Here is a 23,702-nt window from a genome sequence, read left to right on the forward strand (position 1 = left end):
CCCGAGTATCTCACCATCATTCCACCACTCGCATGTGTATCTAATGAATGCCTCAACACGCTCCTGAACGCAAACGCAAACAGGTATGTGTTTGTATGTGGAAGACCAAAATTGGAGGTGGCAGGTAGGTAGGAGCCATTGGGCGTTCACTTCAGCCAGTTGCAGTCGCTTGTATCGCTTGTATGTATGGGTCGTATCTTTGTATCTTTGTATCTGTGAGTGCGCAACGCGCATCGCGCGCATGTGTAATTTGAATTGTCACTGTCTTGTCATTAACTTCTGGTGTTGGCCATTGTTTGTTACGCTTCACACGCAAACAAATCCAACCGCCGACTTAGACACGGTAGCCGAGATCTCCTTCCTTCTTCCCTACTGCACACATCCATCGATCTGGATGCATCGAGAGTGAGTTCGTCTAGGTGCTTTTGTGGGCAGAAGAATCGATTCTTCGGAACCTTTAATTCAAACTCAACCGTTACGGCGTTACGGCGTAGAAAAGGGAGGTAGGTGCATTAGATTGCATATTTGATAGGGGGAATTACTATCATTTAAGAGTTTTTCATTATTGCCGATCCCATTAACGGTTGTCATGCGGGCTTCGCTAGATTAAGATTATAATCTGAAGCGGCTTTCTTTTTTTTTTAGATTCAAGAAAGTACATTTTCTAGTTCTTAAAATGCAAGAAAGCACATTTCTTAGTTCTCTAAATTCAAGAAGCTGCATTTTCTAGTTCTTTAAATTCAAGAAAGCACATTTTCTAGTTCTTTAAATTCAAGAAGCTGCATTTTCTAGTTCTTTAAATTCAAGAAGCTGAATTTTCTAGTTCTCTAAATTCAAGAAGCTGCATTTTCCAGTTCCCCTTTAATGCTCAAATAATTCATTGCATTGTGTACACCCTCCTACTATACAAATAACTATTTTTAAATGAAGCGTAAATTACCTCAAAGCTCATTGATCATTTTTGCTCAATTTACACAAAACATGCTGCACATTTATACACAATTATTATTAATGGTAGGCAATTCTTCAAAAACATTGATGCTCAAAATAAAGTTTAAATCGAAATTTAACGCAAATTGCTACAACTACATTTAGTAAGAAAAACCTATTTTTAATTAAACGACTTCCCAAAATGGCTGTTTAATCTTCAAAATATTTCCGCGAAATTGCCAATACATCAATGGCCAGCCGGGATTCACCGACTTGAACTACTATATTCTATGGATTCCACTTGCTCCCTGTTGCCAACTACCAGCAAATCCCCGCCAGACTTCAGTCATCACACCTGAGCGGTAGTTTCGTGTGTTTTTTTTTCAGTTTTTTGTCATTAACTTGATTTATGTGTGTGCACAAATCGAGTCCCATGACAGCCGCAGTCTGAGTTTCGCAGTTCGCGGCGCAACTTAAGCCTCCGCAGCCATCAAACTGTTTACATAAATTGAATTAAAATCGTACAGCAATAAAAAAAAATACAAAAAAGTTGGGCAGGGAAAAAACTACAGCCAAGAAAAACAGCGCAGCAAAACAGAGATGCTGTAAAATAATTAATAAAGTTTTTTTTTTTGTTTTTTCACTTTGCGCTGATTTTGCAGCGCTAAGCTTTTTGCAAATATTTAAAATTCACATAATTAAAGCCGTGCAAAGGGGCGATTAGAGGGCAAGGGGGGCAGCGGTAAGGGACGGACATTAAGAGATAAATTTTTTTGTTGTAATTCGCGCGCGCTAAATGGGGATTTAATTGCAGGGGCTACCGCCGAGCGGAGCTCAAAAGATGCAATCAAGCTGCAGCGAGGGGGGTGGAGGGGGGTCGAGCAGCAAATTGGAGGGCAGGCAAGGCGGCAAAGTGCCACCGAATTCAATAAACACTTCGGTACCATGCGGAAAAGTCAAGTGGCACATTGCAAGCCAAGAGACAAGAGACGAGATGCCAAAAGAAACAATGCAAATATTCAGGCCCAAGCAAAAAGTCTACGTAACGAAACACACAGCACCCAAGAGTTTAGCTTAGTGATTGCAATTAGCAATTAGTATTAGTATTATTTATTAGTATTAGTTATTAGTATGAGTTATAAAATGCAAATATTATTTGTAAAGAATTCCCAAATATCAATCATAGCTAAAGTTCCCTGCCCAATCATGTAACTTTCTATGCAGCAGTCTTATGCTTTTTTTTACGAAATTTCTCGCAGTGCAGAGATAGATAGCCACCTTAGGAGACAGGTAGCCACTGCACAAAGGCACATCATCAATGAATGCAAATGCAAATGGCAAATGGCAAATTGAGTGCGGCGATCAGGAAGTTGCATAATGATTATTCGCGCTAGGATCAAGTGCTGCAAGAAGTGCTGGAATAACAAAGCTCAAAGCCGCCTAATGACACTTTCCGTTGAACGGAATCTTCCAAATGGTAAATGGCAATGGGTAAATCTCCCCAGAGAGTTGGCAAAGGATTTTGGGCCGACTGCAGTTCTGCGGAATCCTGCGAATAACCGATCATCTGGCTCATTAAATGGCTTTGCCCAAGTGCCGAGAGCCGACAACCCGCTGGCATTCACAAAACTGAACGGCATAGGGACAAACTGAACGGACCACATCAAACACGCCGGACTAAGCCTAATCCACCAACTCGGGGTGACCACTGTGGTTTTCCCTTTATGTGAGTTGGTGTATGAGTTTATGAGTTTGCTACCGGCGAAATGGCTTTACAGTAATTGCCGCTGACTTCGTGACTGCTTGCTGCTGTCTCTTTTCACCAACTCTATGTCTGTCTCTTTCTCGAAAAGAGCAGGCAGGTCAAAGGTTGAGCACAGGTTCAGGAAGCACTTCATTGAGAAAGCACCTGTGCGACTCAGACTTGCGGTGGATTAGTTTTATTGGCCCCGAAGAAAGTAATAACAATATTATTTATAACATATATTATAACATTCTATTCATTCAAAATAAGGGATCTCTAACAGAAAATATGTATCTGAAATTTGTAGAATCCAAGCAACCTAAGCAAGATCATTACTCAATGAGATTAAAAACGAAACGTGTTAGGAAAAATCTTTAGAAAACTTAACAAATTTGAAGAGCAGCCCAGTCGAGTTATAAAACCAAGATGGGAGACTATGTGTATGTATGTTATATGTATATATTATCTCAACATTGCTCGCATTCGCCTCACTGCCATGATTTTGTAGCTGTTGCCGTACATTTTTTATGAGCGTTTACAACAAAAGCCAAAAAATAATAATACAAGAATTCGTCCGACAAGAAACGGCTAAAAAGCTGGCGAAGATTGAAGAGTTCAGGGGAGTGAGGGAACACAGAGACTGAGACTGAAGACTGGGAACTTGATTGACGAACTTGTGGCTGGAAACGGAATAAAAGCGTTTGACTTTCGGGCCAGGAGAGAGAGACATTGGCGGCAAAGTGGGGAGAGGGAGCATATGTACAACCAGATTTGAAGCTTTGTACAAACAGCAACAACACGGCTCCTCTTGAGGAGAGCAGCCCCAAGATCAAGTGCCTCAGAACACCACGGAACGCGAGGAAGGAGGTCGGCGGACGAGGCCAAACCACGTGAAGAGCCAGAAGAAATGGAAGGCAGATCACGAAGAACGTAAAAAAAAAAAAGCAAAAACCAAATAATAAAACCGAACAGTGAAAAGAGCCACTCCAGAACGAGAAGCGGCCCAAGAATAACGAAAGCGACGTGCAAATGATCCTTAAATGAATACATATGTATACACCAACAGCATATACAACTGAGGTCGATATATGAGTCATATGGGTTAAATTTAGTTTTTAAATCGTGCCAAAAATATTAATTTAAACTTCCCTTTAATACAGACAGTAAAACTGCAATGAATGGAATTCCAAGTAAAATATAACTAAATTACAGAATTTATCTTTTGAACAAATACATAATCTAATATGTTTGTCTTAAAACCCAAGAATTGATTTAAAGTCCCTATTATTTCGACCGCAGCTGTACATACACTCACGTTCGGCTCGCTATGCACATACATGTGTATGCATGTAAGTATGTGGAGCGCTCGACGGATGGCAGCACTTGAACCGAGCATCCGCATCAAATTATAAATAAATATACCTTCTTTTTGTCTGTGTTTCAGAGGATTACGATCGATGCACACATACCTGATGATGGCCATGATGGAATCCGCCGGCAGCTGGCTGCCTCTGGAAGGCGCTGCCCGTGCCGCTGCCCACGCCCACTCCAACGCCAACGCCCACACCGACACCAACACCAACACCGACTCCACCACCATAGTTGGCCTGCTGCACAGCACGCTGGTGGGCGGCAGCTGCAGCGGCAGCATGGTGGGCATGGGCATGGTGCATGGACGCATGGTGGTGGCTATGGGGATGAGCGTGAGGGTGGTGGCCGTGGTGCGGATGAGGGTGGTGGTATGGCGGAGCCGTTGATTGCAACATCTCGTCTAGTTCCTTCTTGGCGTCCTCATCTAAGTCAAACAGGGGCGAGCCCACAGAGTTTTGCAGATCCTCGAAGTCGCTCACCGAGAAGCTATCGCCGTCCGCCTTCTCCGGTTCTTTGTCCTTGTTGTTCTCCGCTCCGATCCTGCGCTGCTTGCTGGGTACTCCGTCGCCACTGAGGAAATCCTCACCGGTCTCCGAAACAATCCGCTGTGCTTGATTCTCGGTTAATGCGGCAGCTGCCTGCGAAGTGGAGGCCACCGGATCGTCGGATAACTAGTTGGTTGGAGTAAGAAGACGGTAAGGGATTTTGGAAGACATACATAGATGGGGTGCATTGAACTTACCTCGTCTTCGAGCGGAAATTCAGAGAGCTTGAGTACGTCGTTCAACAACTCATCCAGGGGCAAGCGAATGTATTCACCTGAATAAAGAAGAATGAAACATTTTAAAATATAATCCAACTCCACACGATTTGCTATTAGTTCTGGTCAGAATGGTCTATGTCGTTTGGTATTGTTGTTTTAAAAACTATCCCTACAATTACCAAGAATTAGAAGAATGCAATCTTTTGATCGCCCACAATATTTGTAATAAATAAACTGTATTCCCCTTGGAGTTTCAATTTCCCCAGAGCTTATATCTTTGTGAGCATATCAAAGCATGAAGAATATAGGAAAATATTTTGATCATTTGAATGGAGTAGCTGTATTCCTTATTACACTCGCCCACTTTGCCTCGCAACTCCCCAGAGAGTGATCGATTTTCTGCTACAAAAACAGTAAAGTAAAGTAAACAGGAAAGTAGGTAAATAAGGAGCGTTCCAAACAGTAGCACTTTCCTGTGGGAGACTGAGACTGAGTTTGCCAGATCAGTGGAGAGATCACAGAGTGGACAGTAACTAGAGTCGATCATTAATCATAATCATAAAAACGTGATCTTTGAGAGATCTCCTTCACTCACAAGCCGTCTGACGGAAGCAGCTGAAAAATATTGAAATATTGCAATAAATGAACGATTTCCCAAGCTCCCTGCGGTCTCACCGCCATCTCTTTCCACTTAATTGATGATCAGTTTTGACAGCTCACAGATATCGCAAACTAAACACAAACTAAACTCGAGGCACAACAAAGCCACAAGAAAGCTTCCCTCAAGTGTATCGCTTACAATTGACTCGCAGACAATTGATTCCTGTTCAAATATTGATGGCAGCCAAATATTTGCAGTGGAAATGCTCAAATTCTCGGGAAAAGCGAAGTCAAGAACTGAGTGGGGGTATTGGATATTATCAGAAAATTACTACTTAACATCGCATCGAGTTCCACGAAGAGGGAAAACAACGCAGAGAGTCCGAGGTGGGCAAACACATCTAGATAAAGCCAAAATGAAAACCCGAAAAAATAAAGGCTCAAATGAGGGCGCAACTTGGTCGAAAAAGACAGGAGAGAGAGAAGAATAGAGACTCAAGTGGTGTGACGACGACGACGACGACCTTTACCGGAGCACTTGAGTCGGGTCAAAAAATTAGAATAAACATCAGAGATGGAACAGTTTGGTGGTTCTGTGGGCCCGGCCAACACAATTCTAGCAACTGCTTTGTTATTCTTACGATTGGTTACAAAACAACTCATTCCCCCGCGGCCAGCATTTCCCAATTTCCATCGCAACCATTTTGGGCCCGTTCTGTTCTGGCCATGTTTTTTTTTCGGCTTGCTGGCTTATAGCCTGTTATTTTAGGGTTCTCCCTTCTTTGCTTAAATTCTTTTTTCCTTTTTTTTTTTTGTGGTAACAATTCGTGGTCCGTTAATTTTGGAATGCGTTCGTGTGGGTTTCGAATTGTTTACTTATCGTTTTTGGTCTTTGGGCTGATTGTTTGCCTCTCTCGTTTCGTGGGTTTCCACCTCGCAGCATTGTGGCCGAAACGACAACGAAAATATTGGTAGATTCATAGGGTTCGTGTGCTGGTCTTTGTTTAGTCGTCCAGTTGGTCAGGAGCAACTGTCAACTGTCACCAGCAATTAGGCGACAAGGCGCACAGAAGGCGTTGATGGGGGCAAGCATTGTTTGACCATATTGCCATATTGGTATGGGAGTGTGGGTACTTCAATTTTCGGTTACCTTTCAGGAAGTTCGCTCGGAAGGAAGTGAGGGAGGAATACTGTGGGAGCGTTCCGTAATGGAGCCGCTAATGGGGTTGATTGAGCACTAAACACCGACGGCTACTTGATATTGTCACAGGGGTGAGAACGAGTGTAGTTTTTGGGGTGGTATTGGGCGGTACCCTTACCCTTATGTTTGTTCAGATTATAAGCCTAATCGAAGAGGTAAATACGGCTTGACTTGCCTGAATGATGGTGGTTATAGCAGAGATTGAAAACAAACAGAAAAACAGTTTATGTGTAATTATTGTTTGGAATAGAAGGAAAAAGAAGAAAGAGAATACTGCTTATGTACCCAAAAACTTCCACCCCATTCTAACTGTAATGCCCCACGTTGGGCGCCAATAGTAAAGCTCTACATTCGGTAATATGATCGAACACCATTACGAACCTTTATGCGTTCAAGGGATGCTGCAATGATGACGCCGTTGATATCTGTGAACTATTCGTGTTTATAATCCAAGAAACAAAAACGTCTGTAGAGCCAAAGTCGAATGGGTCTTGACTGTTTTAGTTTGTTATTTTTTTTTCGACGTTGATTGTCGCAAAGATGGTTGTAGTTGGCTTTTGTGAGCAGATTGAATACAAATCGTTGCAATAAAGCGCTGATTGTTGTTGATATTTGGCCAAACACTTTGACAATTATGTAACGTTTTGACAGCCAAAATGTTGCAGAATCAACAATGGCGTGCCGACTAAAAGCAGCCAAAGCAAAAGCAATCCAATCGCAACTTCGATATTGCCGTTTCCGTTGCAGACAGACTTTGTATTGTGTTGTCTTTATTTTTGGCTTTTTTTTTGTGCTTTGCACAATTCGATTGTATGTGTGGAAAATGGGTTTAAGTTATTTTGCAATGCCTTTGATTATTGTAAGGGTCTTTTTTTAGAATCGCACAATGGTCACTTGAGTATGGGTAGCTTGGTATGTATTTTTGTAGGATTTGGTAACTTTCACTTTTTTGTTATGTTTTTTGTGTTGTATATCTTTTGCACAAATGCAGACGCGTAATAGTTTACAAAATTTATGTTAATGTTTGACACAGTTTGATGATTAGTTGTACGTGTACAGTCGAACAAGAATATGTTCAAATCATCTAATTGGCATAGCATAAAAAGAGAGCCGAAACACTTGACTTGGCCAGAACGAGCGATGCGAACTGTCGATTGGGAATGCCGCGTCACCTTGCCGGGCTCACAGAGTTGTTAACGAATTTTACGCCGGAGCAGAGTCCTTTTTGCCTTGTCCACGCCCACGAAGAAGAGTTCGGTGGCGTTATTATATCCATTCACATATATAGTTTTACCCTTATGCGATTTTCTGCGCGCGCGTCAAGCGTCCAGCGTTTCTCGAGCGTTTATAAAAATTCAAATACGATTCTAAAACGCTGCTCAAGCCTCTGCCGCGGTCGCTGCTCCGCCATTCGCTGTCGACGTCGACGTCGGCAGTGGCGCAAGAGAAATGGCGCTCTCAGTGCGGGCCCAGCGCATGAGTGCGAGCGAGTCAACCGTATGCACTTCCTCCCCGTTTTGAGCTGTCTTAGTTCATGCGCACTCGCACTGCTTGGGTGTATATGTGTGTGTGTGTGTGTGAGCAATGGGCGGAGCTTAGAGTTCAGCTTGGCCTGTTTGTATCTGTTGTACTTTTGCTTTTGGCCGCTTCAACATGGACGCTTTGTTTAAGCCCGATGTTTCCAACAAAAAAAAAGAGCCAAAACTGGTTCTCTCGTTCTTATTCCCAGCATGTGCATGTTGCTCAGTGCGAAAGTGTGCGTGTGTGTGTGTGAGCCATTAGGAGGAAGGTAAAACAATCTAATCAAGTAATTTAAACAGTCAACAGCAGTAAAAACTGCTTAAATTTGCATGGCTAAGACTCTTGCGATACGAAGTAACTTTAAAGTGGCGCAGACCAAACGTTTAATGTTGTAAAATAACCGAACAAGAACATATAAATTTTAAAGTAAAACAACGGAATTACAATTAATAATTAACCAAAGAAAATTGAAACTTAAGAATTAAGAATTTAAAATAACCCCCTCATAATTTGCAGCCCTTGCTCAAGTAGGTCTCCTGGAACTCCGCCAATCGACTGGCCAGCAGCTGTCCCTCGTCCCGAAACTTCTTCAGTTTCAGCTGCAGCACCTCCATCGATTTTATTTGCTTGGTCAGCTCCGAGGTCCTCACTTCCAGGTCACTCAGCGTTTCATTGGACTTGGCCTCCCAGCAATTTCGGACTTTGGCCAGGTGCTGTCGCAACTGGAACTCAAACCCGTTGACGGTTTGCTGCACATCCGCCCGCAGACGTTGTTGCAACAGCCTGACGTACTGCCTCTTGAAACTGCGCTCTTGGGCGGCTGTCGTCCAGGCGGCGTACTCGTAGAGGTAAAAGGATCCGACGACGCCGCCAAGGATCAACACGATTGGCCAGCTGAACGAACGGATGGCCAGGGCACTCAGCAATACGGTTCCAAGGCTACCTTTGGACTTGACCAACGATTCCAGCATCTGCCAATGGTTGCCGTGCATCAAAGGTGGCAGTGGCAAGCATTTCTTGTGGCCATTGTGTAACTTTGGCATTCGGAATGCACTTGCCTGCAGTGGTATATTTCCTTCGAGACGATGCCACAGTGCGGTAAAACCCAGGGAAAACATAAACCTAAGATCTGGCTGAAAGTCCACCATATAGGATTGACAATCCACGTTGTAGATGAACTGCCAGTTGTAAGATTTGTCGGTGATCTGCAGCTCCAGTTCATTCTCCATTTGGAATAGCTTCTCCTGCAGTGGCATGGACAGACATTGCAGCACTCGATCCTCAAGAAGCTCATCCAAATGGGCACTTAAGGAGCGCTGGTATAGGCCAATTTGTGCTGGGAACTCGGGGTGGAATGGTTGCGCGAAGGATGAAACAGCCGAGGGTATTAACGTGTTGATCTGTTCGTTTAAAACACTCTGACCCACACGTTGCGTCATTTCAGTTAGTTGTTCGAACCAAATCTGCAGCTCTTCCCTGTCATCTTGCATTAGTATTACCCAGTCGTCCATTTCCGCATTTAAGTTGGCTCTCCTCTCCTTATTCTCCTCTATTAGCCGACTTACTTTTTCTATGAAAGGGCCAATCAACGTGGATTTCAGCTGGTTTAAAATCTTCTGTGCACTCTGCAGGTGTGGCCCAAACTTGGTTTTCAACGCAGACTCGGCGAGGCAATTGGAAAAATCATTTTCGAAACGCAGAAACTCCTGGTATCGCTCTTGTGTTTGTGCCGTGGGATTCTGATTGTGACCATTTCGTATGTGCAAGGCTTCCAAGGCCGAGACATGATAGATCCTTTCCCAGGCCTCCTGCCCATTGGCATAAACACCCAACTCATCCACCAGCAGGTTAACGCAGCGCTCCATGTGCTGATCCTTGACCTGCTGCTCCATTTCCGGCTCCAGACTGCTGGCCTTGTCCCAGCGATTGTTGAGTATGAAGAGATTGGGACGCGAGAGTTTGGCTGCCACATCCTTGAAGAACTGCCTTTCCACGCGCGAAACAGTGGACTCTGCGTTCAAAACCAAGATGAATACATCCGCATCCATGCAATAGCTATCCAGGCAGTCGTCCAGTTGCGCGGTCACATCCACGCCAGGTGTATCCATCAGAACCACGTCGTAGTCCAAGATCGGGCAGCGGTTCTTGGCCATATTCACCTGCAGCAGCGTCGAGGGTTTCAGGGCCCTTGGCGAATGTGCACTGGCCAGTTCCTTGAGGGCACTCAGCTCCATGTGCTGCTCCTCCTGCTCGACCTTCACGTGCTCCATTGTTTCGTCAGAGCCATTGGCCTGCACTTGGCAAAAACAACTGGTGGTGTGGCCCATGGCGCTGGGCAGGATCTTCTCATGCAACAGGGCATTGATCACGGCACTCTTGCCATTTGAGGTGCGTCCAAAAAATGCCACCTTCATTCGATCGCGCGAAAGTACCTTTGCAATGGCCTCCACTTTGCTGGAGAAGGCGCACAGGTGCTCCAGCATTTGTCGATCTCTTAACAGGACACTCTCCTCCAAAATGGTTAGAAAACTGGACAGATAGTTACTCAAATCGTGGTATATATCCTGCAGCTCCGTCTTCGCGTCCACAAACTCACTCAATCGCGAGGACGCCGACGAGCGGGATATGTATGAGGACACCGACGAAGTACTTTCTCCCGAGTCTGATTCCGCCATTTTTCTCAGATATTACAAAGGATGTTTACAATTTATAAAATATAGGAAGGAAACTGTAGACGATGTTGTTTTACTTGCTTTTTGAGGGGTTGTGGCATGCTGAATGATAAACTGCTTTGATACAAGGAGCTTGGGTAAATTTCTGCTTTCTGTCTTCAAATTTCCATTTTATAAGTACACATTAAAGATATTACTTTAGCTGCATGAACATGCAAATTGTATTAAAACACGTATTCAATTCCTGATTCCATAATATGACACAATTTAGCTGCAATTTTAAACTGACCCCAATACCTTTCAACTAAATGCACAGCCTTTAAAGCCGCACGATTTCCAGCTCGCCGCCCAATGAAAACACACACACTTATTTACCCAAAAAAAAAAAAAAAAAATTAACACAATTACCGCAATCATGGAATCACCCAAAAGAGAGTCGGTAAAAGAGCAGGCAATATGCACATTAATGGGCCACTGAACTAATAGACCGGGCCAAGAGCAAACGCTCAAAAAAAAACGCTTTTGGTGAACTTCAAACTTCAAAAATACCAAATATCCAGCAAATAGAGGGAAAAAAGTCAAATTGCTTGCTGGATGCTCGGGGTTCGGTCTTAAAAAATTAGCAGCATCATCAACAAGGTGAGGAGGGGGCATTTCGATTGGATGCTTGTATAATTTTTTTTCCATCGCTGCTAGAAAACAGTAGGAAAAAGAGCACAGAAATATTGAACAAGCAAAACTCGCCTGGTTAATCATTTTTTTTTTTTATTTCTCTTCAATGGTTTTTTTGAGCGTTTTCTTGAGTGCTTTATTACAACTTAATTAGTTTAAATTGTTGCCGGCGCAAAAAAAAAAGAAACAATCATAAAGAAGCCGATGCTGATTGAGAAAATAATGATGGCAGATTAGAGGGGGTTTTGGGAGAAGCAGGGTCGTATCCGGTGAAAGACAATCAAAAACTGTTTTAAAACATTTTCGGTACAAAGCATATTTAAATTTAACATTCAATTTGCTTTCCCAAGACAGAAAGTTCGACATCTGAATTTAGAAACTCAGATATTGCTTTACAAACCGTTTTCCAACACTTTAAAGGCCAACACAGGTACAGTTGCACCGCGACAATGAAAATAAATGCAGTTTTCGCTGGTATTGAATTCAAATTCACCAATGACTTTTCACTATCCTCGAAAGAAGAGCCATCGCTGTTACAGAAAACCAGTGAGCAACAATTATGACAGGACAGATCCGCGGCAGCGGATAGTGTCAACAATGAAGTTGCTAAAAGAAGCCAAGTCAGATTTTGGGCCAGAAGGGGGGCAGCACACCACTATTGTTAACAGACATGTGTGTAGATGGCGGCGGTGGGCAACATTATCTGTACTTTACGCCACTTTTTCTTGTTGTTAATGAGTTGCCACAAAATCACAAAATCCGAAGAAGCTGAATGAAGCTTATGAATGAGTTCGCTTGTGGGCTACCCATTTTGAATAGCCTCATTTGAATAGCACAGCATTGGAAAATCAACTGGAGTAACTGGGTAACTGAGTAACAAGCGTTGAAAATGAGTAACTTTCATCATCCTTAAAGTCACATGCGTACTCAATGGGTCAAGTATAGTTTAACCACTACACTACACTGGCTAATTAAACAACGAACTTGTGTCTGTTGTTATTATGCAATTCTCAGTTAGTTTTGGCCATACTGAGACTGATAGAAAGGTGCCGGCTGAGGTTGCGCAATGCGAAAACACTTGAAAGTGATACGATTATGCAGCACAAAAAAAATATCGTTGACCAGGCCAAGTCAGACTAGACCAGACCAGACCAGACCAGACCAGACCAAAAATAAAGCCGGTCAGGACTGCAGCCCCTCGCACCTATGCCGATGCCCCTGTGCCCCCCTCTTCCCTGTCTGTTTGTTATTTTGTCAGCATGTAAATTTTCCCTTTTTTTTCTTCTCGTTTCTCATTTTGTAAATTTGTAGCGTAATGCTGACCACGTAGAATTTGAACAATTTCCACGGTCCGCACCATCTCCTTCACCATCGTTACTCTTCACCAGCACTCCCTCGCTTTTCCAGACAACAGCAGGGCGCAGAGTGGAAGAGGCGGGTCAAGGAAGGCCACCAGACAGATGAGAAAGATGAGGAATAGGGATCCTCAATAGCTGCACCGCCACTGCACCAGATGTGCCCATCGATGGGCGGGAAATTAAAGAATAACTCCAGTTTTCATATCTGATGAACACAGCTAACTTCAATTAAATGATCCGTTTCTAGCAGGTTCTTTTAGTTGTCTAACATTAAGTATTAAGTTTCTAGCAGATTCTTTTAAGTGTCTAACATTAAGTATTAAGTTTCTAGCAGATTCTCTTAGTTGTCTTACATTAAGTATTAAGTTTCTAGCAGATTCTCTTACTTTACTAACATTGAGTATCTTAACTATACACTTAAGATCGATCATTTTTTAAGCCCAGTTTCTTAACGGTTTCCTAACAATCTATAAAACTATCAACCCAAGAATACGGCGAACGTGTCTGCAGCGCCTTTCAAAAACTTAATAGAATTTAGTTTCATGTTCCCACCAAAAATCCCCTCTCCATAAACCAGTGGTCAATAAACTTGCGTAGCTTGGCAGCAAACAGAGCGGCCTAACTGATTGCATAATGGAATTTAAGCCACCGAAAACAGAAATCAAAACTGAAATATCTATAGCATAATTGAGAATAAGAGCATTTCTCGGCGAACTTCTGGCACAGTCATGCTGCTCCAAAAGTTGTCAACGATCTGAGAAGCTAAGTAAAAAAAATAAAAAAAAAAAAAAAAAAAGGTGGAAAAAGAACAAACCCAATCGAATTGAAAGGCAACGAATGTAATCAGATTTGTGATTCATTGGGAGATGTATATATAACATACAGACAAACAGATAGATATAGAAAATCAAAAATCAGAAATCAGAACTGTTGAAAACAAACGAAGCTGATTGGAGGGACAGGCGACAAAAAGCGAGACGAAAGAGTAACCGAGGGCTACTTGCAACTTAATTGCCATGATTTCAGATCCTAGAAGGGCAATGAGTAACACACATGCCCCTCATGACAAGGCAACCTTGACAGGACAATGCCCGGAAAATGTCTCTCCCGTCGAATGGTTACAACTTCATTTCGAAGGCTCGTAATTAACGATGAATAACTTGTGAAAAGTGAGGAACTCACCTGAACGTGCAAACGATGGAATTTCTGAGTTTTTCCTTTAAAACTCTGTTCAATAGTTAAGGCAATGAAATACCATTTACTGAAACAGCAACCGAAAAATGACTTTCATTTTGCTCGTTTATATTTTCGAAGGGCGAACAATGGTAGATAATGCCGCCAAAGGCTGTGGACTTTAGAAAATCGTTGGGTTCGATCCGTGGGGAATTTGGATACGCACAAATCCGAGATCGAGGCCCAAAAACTCCGGGCTCAAACAAACAATGGCGAGTGTGCGTGTGAATGCGATATGAATCTATCTAGCGGACTTTTGGTGCGCATCAATGGATTTTTAATAAATGGCCAAACGAAGCAATCAATATGAGCTGCTGCTGCTTAATGCTCGTGAATAGGAATCATATCCAATATGCTCGTGAATAGGAAACATATCCAATATGGTGGCTGCTGTGCTGCTGCTGCTGCTGCCCCTTCTATCCCTTATTCCAATGGCACACAAAATGGTGGCCAGCGATTTGCGACTTTCCGTTCTCGAGGGGCAGGATAGAAGCTACTTTTCCTCCTCCTCCTCCTCCTCCTGCTTCGTTTTCCCAGCCCAATGAGCCAGTTCCACAGGGGATGAGGCAGGAAGTGCACAGGAGGAGGAGGAGGAGGAGGATAAACACAGTGGCTCAGCCGGAAGGGGATAGCAATCTAGACACTCATACTTTAAAAATGCATCATTATAGTCAATTGCATCGACATGAAGGTAACTTACTACTTGAGATTCTGATTTTGAGTGTTCGAGAGCATTCGTGAAGTTCCATAACCACACGTCTTAAATACCAGTTAGTTACGTTTAAGGTTTCGAAGCAAAACTTTTTACTTTAACGCAGTTGACAGCTTTTGGTTGCGAATCAGAAAAGTAGGTATCGATACCAAATACTATTTTTGATTAGTCATTTTAGTATGGCCGTCTCAAATATTAGCTCAAATATGGTATTCCCCATTTCAAGGGGAGTTGTAAATATCGATATTTTATTGAGTTTAAAAACGTAGTTTTTTTTTTTTTTAAATAATTTAGACATATACATAATCCCTCTTCGAACTCCTTCACTGTTTTTTTTTCTTAGCAAAAAGGCTCTTCGATCAGCGTATGTACAGCTGATAGGCCAAAGTTGAGACCTTGCGGCACGTACCTCCCCGTTTGCTGCCCCACCGGAACTCAAGTTCCATACCATATGGTATATATGGTATACATAGCACATCTTTTTCTATACATATATTATTTATATATATATATATTTACTTCTGTGAGTTCGTGTGTTTGGCTCTTGCTTTGCTATTTTGGCGAATCATGTTTCGTTCATTTTTCAAAAGAAAAACGTTGCATGCGAGGCGACGCGACGCGCGGTGGCAGCTACTTTTACTGCCACTGCCACTGCCACTGCCTTTGCCTTTGCCTCGGATTTGGATTTGTATTCGGTATCGTATCTGCCCTGCCTCCCCTTTTCGACCCAAAGGCTCTGTAGTCGTGGTCTCATTCCGTCCAGAAAAGGCGGCACGACCCAGTCTCCGAGGCCCAGACGAGTTTGGCCACCCCCCTCCCCCTCCCATCCCACAAAGTCATGAGTTCTCCAGCTCCCCCACGGTTAATAATAAAAGTTCGTGTGCGTGTCAAAGTTTGTTTGAAAGGCAGCCGCTTGCTGATGCCTGGGAAATGGGAAACGGAAAGGGGGAATGGGGAATGGGGGAGGGGGAAGGAGGGAGGCGCGGTTTGTGGCAGATTAGCAGCAGCCATCGGTTCTGGCCTTTGTGGTGGTGATGGTGGAAGTGGGTGGCTTTGGCTGCCACACAACTCGAGCGAAAAAAAAGCTCATTTTTCTTTTAATTTTCGTGCCTGTCAACTCAAAATGCCTACATTCATTTATAAACGTCTCGAAAATACACGCACACCAATGCCAACCAAACAATATGTTTTAGTATGCCACCCCCCAACCCCTACCCCCTGTGATAAGAAAACTCCAACCCCAAACAAAGCCAGGATAATCAATTTTCGTTTATATTAGAGCAGCCGCCATCTTTTTGGCAGGCCATTTTCTTTTGACTTATTTCGTAACTTCCTTTTGTTAACAGCTAAGTTTCGATATTATTAGAAACAATATCTTTTGAATATTATAATAAATAAGTTTATGCTTACTTCTGGCTAGAAACCAATTCATTTTAATCACTTTCAATCAGGTGGATAAGTTGAATAATCTAAAAGTACGCCAACTTAATACCCCAAATTCATTTCATCTAACTACGAAACGTGCAATTTGATATATATCCATAACTACTTCTTGTCCCAGCTTATCTGGTGTTATTTTTGAAAGTGAAATTATATTATCCTAGATAAGATAAGCACGGACCAAATGTAACCAGAAGAAGATCGCAGATGTACTAGGTAATTTAAGCTGCTACTCACCAGTTTCGTTATCGATGGTAAAGGGTATTCCGTTCCATTCATTGGTAATGTCCTCCAGTGAGTTCTCATTATCCTTGTCCTGTTTGCAGAGGGAAAACCATAATTAGTTTGGATAAAATGGATGGAATTGAGGGCTAGAGCTACCGCCAACTTTTGATAGCTGTTAGATAAGCATCAGCGCTTCGACTTTGGCTTTATCTCTTTGTAAATATTGTGAAATTCCGTATGTAAATCGTGGTCGAAACGTTTCTTTACTTTACCTTATCTTGCTGAAGCTCCTCCAGAGCTTTCAACTTCTCAATATCGTCGGCAGAGGCGGCAGTGGCCTCGTTCTCGGCGCTCACATTGGTGTCCTTGTAGCCGCTGGACTCCGACATCGAGGGATCCGAGGACTTGGCCTCATCCTCCAGCTTCGACTTGGCGCTGGTGGCGCCGCTATTGCCGCTGGCATAGGAGGCATTGATGACAGCCTCCTGGTCCAAGCTGAATCCCAAATCCACATCCTGTTTGTAGAGCACCTCAGCGATCTCACTCTCCTGCAAAGGGAAAATTCCAATCAGTAAGCGAGCACTTCAATATCTCGATAAATATAGATAAAAGTTTAATCAATTGCTAGCACAAATGCCTGACCATAAAGTTGCTGTGTATAAACACTCTCATATCCACTGTTCCTTTGCAAGGATCACTTTTCAGTTCATCAACTGTTTTGCTAGTTCTAAGTGGTTTATCTCAGTTGCACTTTCAGTCTATGTGGTGTTTATATTATATTGTTTATATTATTCACGATTTCGATCACGACGTCATCCGCATTTGCTAGTTTCCAAAGAGAGACTGAAGGCTCCAAGAGCCCCACGAGTCACAGTCCATAAGGGGGACCACCTCGCCTGCTCTTCTTTGCTCTTCCTCACTTTACTTAATGTGATAATGTCGATTTACATTTCGCCCCTGCTGATAAGGTCGTTTCTGCATAGATAAAACTACGTCAGCGCTTAATGGACAGCGATGAACCGTGGATACTCTACGAATTTAACTTATCACAACTTAGTTATAGACTTATATTACTGCCAGTTTCTAATTATATCAATGCTTATAGTAATTTTGTTAGCAACTTTGCATTTTAAGTCTGAAAGTTTAAGGACTATTATAGAACGTAAATTACCCAGAAGGGAAGCTAGTTCCTTAAGAGTTATAATCCAATTTGTTCTGAGCTATCTTAAGATACCACCCTTGGACAACTGTAAGACATAACTTAACCACTTTAGAGATTATATCCGACTGGCTGTCACGTTTGAATTGATAGTGCTGTAAACTTGGGCACTAAACATAAGACGAGGTGTACTATAGTGGCAGCTACATATAGATTCTCTTATTTCACAATTTATTATCGGCTCCGTGCCATAACTCACAGCCCATCGAGCGCTCCCTTAACCCGCAGAAACCTCGCGAAGAGTGCTCGCTCTGTGGCAAACGTCGATCGATAGTGGCGAATCTTATCAATTGAACAGCACAGAGAACCATCCAGTTCTCGGGTCCATATAGTATTTATAACGCTAATTTCAGGGGGGGTGGCGTATGCGAAGCATTCTCTTACGGCGTGTTTTGTGGCCCGGGACTTGTTTACGCCGTAGCGAACGAACGCCAGACCGGATCTCTTATCAACCGCCGCCTGCCGCACAGCCACACTGTAAACAATATTCGTAGGCTATAAATTTGCCAGCTAAGAGCGGGCCATACACTTGCCCAAAAACTTTCGAAAGAGCATTGGAAATCATAAGTCGAAGCAGTATTGCGGATCGCTTGTTCGCCAATGAAGATGTTTTTTGGTCGAATTCTGCCAATTCATGCGCTGGAAGAGAGTGACTAAGAAGAGGAATTCGAGCTCAAATTATAGCGTTAATGATGCATTATTAACGCTGCTGGCCGAAACCACTTTAATCCTTTTCTTTTTTTTTTTTTTGGCCAAGTCAAGTCTTGGTCGTGGGCGTTGTCGCCCACATTTAAGCCACGGGCAAAACCGTTTTTCGGCTTTTCAAAACAGGTAAAATTCAGAGGCATAATATCCATTGGACTGTAGGGATAATCACAGGATAATGGTCGACATTAGCAGCAAGCAATACAATTGCAGTGCGGCCATAGAACTTGCTGATGTTTTAATTGAAATCTTTTTGCCCTTCTACGTTTTCATTTTTTTTTTCGAGGTTTTTGTTTCGTGTGACATTTTCCCGTAGCGTGCATTTTCTTTGCCCGCTTTCCTCGCGTTTGGTGTCGACCCTTCGTGAGGCTTTCTTGGACTTTTCCACAGTGGCAACACACAAAAAGCAATCAATCATTGTGGCCACGCCTATCTCCTGGATTAGTCAGCAGAATATGGCGGCGGCATCATTGGTCTCCGCTCTGCCGCTCCAACGCTCTACCGCTCGCCATCTGCCATCTCCCTTGCACTCCCGACCCCTGAGAACCGACGGGGAAAATTAAGGGCCACTGTGTTGAGCCCAATCAATTGCTGCCGCGCCAACGCTGACAGCGACGTCGACTGCGCAGCTGGCGGAGCGGCGGCAGAGCCAATTCCCCAGGGACCAAGTGCGCGTAAATACAGTGAAGCCTCTATAAGTCGAATCAGCCGATTCAGGATTATTAGATAATCAAAGTCAAAGGAATAGAAAGAAAGGTTAAAGAAAGTAAATGGCGAGAAATCACGTTTTGAAAAAGTTATATCTTCATAAGCAACTGGTTAAAACAATATTAGCATAGTACAAAGAATTTTATGATTTAAAGTTTTTTGGTTGTATTAACAATTTGGGGTTCATTGTTCAACCTCTGGGGGCTCCACTGTAGCTGAAAGTGTGCTGCTGTGCGTTGCGCATGTTCGGTAGAAATGAGCAATTAAATTGAGCGGAGCAAAGAAGAAGGTCTCGGGATCCCAACTGAAACCCAAAAAAACCGAATCCTCCCCTGCTGGCATTTCATTATTACAATTTTTTTTCCATTTCGGAGGGTTGTTTGAAATATATATATATATGTGTGTGTGGGTATATAGCTATTTATGGCTGTTGATTGGAAACTTGGTTTTTAATTAAACTTTAGAGCAAAGTTGAATGGAGTTTTCATCGTTAAAGTTTTCTTTACTTTTCCAGGGCGTGTAAAACAAAGGCTAAAAACATATTTATAGATTAATGCAACATATATCTGACTTCTCACAGTGTAGCCAGTTACAGTTCTTATCGGTTAGGGTCGAAAATACGACGTTATCTTATAGAATACTTATAGAATTTCGCGCAATACGTGACATATTAACAGTTCGAGCAGCACAAACGAAAATAAAGATATATAACTTGGAAATTCCGGAAAAGAGATAATACGGAAAAAAGGGCGACTCAGATGAGAATGAGATGAGAACTTAGTAGCATGATCGCAGGGTTCAATGAACTACAATGCGAAACCCTTTTCATAGATTTCAGAACTAGTCCAATGCCTTGATCCACATATAAACATCCAACGACATATTTATGGGCCAATTCTTATCGCTAGGGCCGGGAAAACTCTCGCCACGACCTTGTGGTGTTCGCTGAACCTTTAAGTTCCGCCAGCGACACGTGGGCCGCTCTCGAGACAGGCATATGAATGAGCGGCCAAAATGGGGAGACTGACGAATTCAAGCAGTGATAAGTGGCAGATAAGAGGCGGGAATTCTAAGCACACATATACCTAAGCTATTTAGTTCTCTAGAAAACTGAGTAATGCTAGAATGCGAGACAGCAACACCAGTGATCGGTGACAATCAATCAAGTTGCTGTTGCTGTGCCCCCCCAAGTAGCATCAAAATATTGACACTTGTGTAACCGCTTGTGGCGGCAATTAGTCCGCTTAACTGAGCCGATTTTGAACCATTAAGTTGACCACAGAACTTGACCGACGCATAATGGACAAAATGCTATAGCAAGATAAATGAGTTTCTGATCCTGCAGGGGCGGCAAATGATGAAAGTCGAGTGAAAGCAAAAGAAAGTAAGCGAGCGAAAAGAACAGGGGCCTCAAAAGGAAGCCACCATGAAGGGAGGAGAAGGGAAGGGAAGGAAGGGAAAAGGAAAGGCTCAGGTTAGCAAGAGTCATTAATAAAGCCTCGGCGAAAAGATTTTTCTGATGACACCTGAACTGACAGCGCAGCACGAACGGAGCGATCACTTCAGCATCGCATCTGTGGGATACAATCGCAGATACAAGATACAACATACAAGATACAAGATACGAGAGAAGTAAGTAGATTTGAGATCCCAATGCGGCCGGCAAGTGTGGCGCATATTAATCATGAGCTCGTCAAGCCCTCAGAAGACTTGGCCAGCTTGTGGATTGTGGATGGTGTACCACCAACAATGCCGACTTGTATCTACTCGTGCATGTGCTCACTTGTATCTGACGGATTGCTCAAGCCCTGTTTCAAGTGAAGTGTCCTGTTTTGCGGTTTGCGTTTTCAACAACCCCACAATGGCGAGCTATTAGGCCTTAATAACAGTTCATTTGTGTCATCCAAACGGTTTTCCCTGCAATTATCAATTTCGATTCAAACTCAAACTATTCAAACTATTCACCTTATAATCAATTTGACATCTGAACTTTTTGCTCACTGAATAGCACACTCGAATAAACCACAGGCAAATATAAACTTGTTTTTAAAGTTTCTTTCATTGGTTTCTAGGTCGTTCTTTTTGAAAAGTGTATGGCACCGGCACTTGTCAGAAGTTTGCGAACCATAATTAACTGTATTTAATGATGGCAGTTAAACAACAAAATTTGTGGGAAATAAAATTTTAGGCAAAAATAATAGAAGTACAAAATGTATATGTAGAAACTCTTGTATCCAAGTGAATGCTTCTTCATTGCTTCTTTAGCTCAGGGTAATTAAGTGGGAAAATGCAACGTAATTACAGGCAAATTATTTTTCAATTTGCAGCCTTTACATATATCTGCTTTTTTCTTTATAACTTTTTTTTTCTTATTCGCCAACACTTTGCACTGCGGCCATGTGAATAGAAAGTTTGTTCGCAGTAAACACAGATTAATGGATATGAAAGATATAGGAAGTTGGAGACGGACCGCTAGGTAAATGTGCATATATTTGTACTCCTCGTTGAGACACATTTTGGTAGACGATTGAAAATTGATTTCCGCTCGATACGATTTTGTTAGTAGGGCGATACAGACGATTCGGGTAAAGGTATTCACTGTAAATCGGCATAACGCAGACTGAAAGTTGCGTTTGGTTGCGCTCGAGAATGTCTGCTGATTAGCAGTTTAAAGGGGCTCATAAAGTATATATATTTTTTTCTTTTGATTAATTTCAATTGATAAAGTTTGTTTTGCACAATTTTCGAAAAGTTCGAACCAGCAACCTGCGACTGATAAGTCCTAAGCAACCGAAACCAAGTGGTCAGACAACAAGTACAACCTTAAAAGTAGATTACCTAGTCGACCTTATCAGCAATTTAAATGTTCAGTATTCAGCCTACTATTACGTTATCAATTTTTAAATTTCGATTTTAATAGGTGTTAATAATTCTCGATTGCAGCATTAGTTGATATCGGTGTGCAAAGCACTTGGTTCGCAACTCAGCTAGTGGTGGGTTGAGTTCTCCACTACGTAGCTTTCGAGTCAGTGGTGAATTTTTCTTTCGGTGAATTTCGCTGACTGAAATGAGGTGAAGAGCGCACGAGCTGAATGTAAAGTGAAATGCAAAAAGTGTGGTGTGTAAAAAATGCCGGCAAATCAGCTGTTTTTTCTCTTTGCTTTTGTTTTCAAGTTTTCCTTGCCCACCCCCTTTTCACACTCACACAAATACACTGATTAGAAATGCATTACCGAATGATAGTGGAGCTATTATTAAGTGACTTAATAAGGGAAAATGGTTAATAGAGAGAGAAAGGGATGGCAAGAGTCGGAGGCACGACAACTGAAATGCCGTGAGTCAATCGAAAAAGTTACATATTTCAGGTGTATGCATTTCATACATCAAAGATAATCATTACGCTTCAACTTATAACGCAGATTGCACTTATTGGGAATAAATAGTAGACTATATAGTTTATAGGATCAGAAATGCATATACTGCACCATAACAGAGACGAAGTTCAACGAATCTTTGTGCTCGCTTTTGGCTAGTTTTATTTCATTGCTCTGAATCTCAATCAAAATGCGGGACCGAGACCCCAAAAATAACACCCAACCAAAGCAGCAACAACAACAGCAACAGCAGCAGCAAAAAATCGCTGACCGAGTGTACACATACATACATACATACATACATATACTATAAGCGACTGAGTTAAAGCGAAACGTAAAAAGCTACAAAGCTCGGTAGACTTGCAATTAGTGGAAAGACGGCGAGGTAGACGACATTCAACAAAGTGGAGCTTAGTGTTGTGAGCTTCATTTCTGATTTTTTTTTTTTTTTGCCTTTTTTTTGCCAGTCTGCGTGTTGAGGTCACACACATATGTACGCAATGTGGCGACCTCACTCACCCGAGAGAACAGTAAAGCCAGGTAGACATCAACTAGCTGATCTCTGCGGAGAGAAAACGGTGACACATCAAGTGATACACCTGTGTCCAAGTTGGAGGGTTCTTTGTGGGGGGTTAAGAGAAACACCGAGCTGGTTACCATATACGTTGATGGCATAATGGCGAGCAGCTGGAACTATAGTTGCAATTACCAAACAAGAAATGCTGCTATGGAGATCTTAAGTCCAAGACACTTTTCTTTGGTGTATAATACAAGATATGTATATAACCATATATCAAAGTCAGTTGAAACTTTCAAGCAGAAACTTTCAAAGGCATTTAACCAAAATGAGAAAAGAAACTTTCCTGATTTGAGTTAAAAGTGTCTTTCAACACCTGATCATCACACCCCTTAATGAATTATAATAAAATGACGGAAGTTCCACTCCATCGTTTTCATCACAGCCAAAGAACAAAGAACAAAAATGAAGCACTTTTTGCGATGATTATGCAATGCGAATGCCGACTGCAGCTAATTAGATCATATCAAAAGCACATACTTACATATGTCTTCTATATGCTGCTGCCTCCGCTCAAGAACATACAGTCAGTCAGTCGGAGTGAAAAAATAAAACCGTCATCGGTCGAAATGGAAAACATTCGTGACATGTTGGAAACAAGCAAAAACAAAAACAAGAAAAAAACAAAAACAAGAAAAAAACATAAAAATCGCGAAAATGAATTGCAGGCAACTCGA

The 23,702-nt window shown here is 42.4% G+C and overlaps 2 protein-coding genes across 4 annotated transcripts in view; both read right to left on the bottom strand.

The window, feature by feature from the left end:
* Positions 1 to 23,702, bottom strand: part of LOC120452085 (segmentation protein cap'n'collar) — a 41,966-nt gene that overhangs the window by 7,625 nt on the left and 10,639 nt on the right. For 2 of the 3 annotated variants that reach the window (XM_039636150.2, XM_039636149.2), the window contains 4 exons: positions 16,715 to 16,990; positions 16,455 to 16,533; positions 4,788 to 4,864; positions 4,144 to 4,716 (listed from right to left, as the gene is read on the bottom strand). In XM_039636150.2, coding sequence (XP_039492084.1) covers positions 4,144 to 4,716; positions 4,788 to 4,864; positions 16,455 to 16,533; positions 16,715 to 16,990 — 1,005 coding nt within the window. Of the gene's footprint in view, positions 1 to 4,143; positions 4,717 to 4,787; positions 4,865 to 16,454; positions 16,534 to 16,714; positions 16,991 to 21,544; positions 21,689 to 23,702 lie in introns of those variants that run through there. The other variant, XM_039636151.2, reaches the window with a different exon arrangement.
* LOC120452086 (transmembrane GTPase fzo) lies at positions 8,486 to 10,911 on the bottom strand. The gene has a single exon (XM_039636153.2). The coding sequence runs from the start codon at positions 10,803 to 10,805 to the stop codon at positions 8,634 to 8,636; it is 2,172 nt and encodes a 723-aa protein (XP_039492087.1). The 5' UTR covers positions 10,806 to 10,911; the 3' UTR covers positions 8,486 to 8,633.

This window comes from Drosophila santomea, chromosome 3R (assembly GCF_016746245.2).
Source record: "Drosophila santomea strain STO CAGO 1482 chromosome 3R, Prin_Dsan_1.1, whole genome shotgun sequence".
In the NCBI taxonomy this organism is placed as follows: Eukaryota; Metazoa; Arthropoda; class Insecta; order Diptera; family Drosophilidae; genus Drosophila; species Drosophila santomea.

What these genes read in the sequence shown, in the direction of transcription:
- LOC120452086 (XM_039636153.2), bottom strand. Translation starts at nt 10,805, where the DNA reads ATGGCGGAATCAGACTCGGGAGAAAGTACTTCGTCGGTGTCCTCATAC.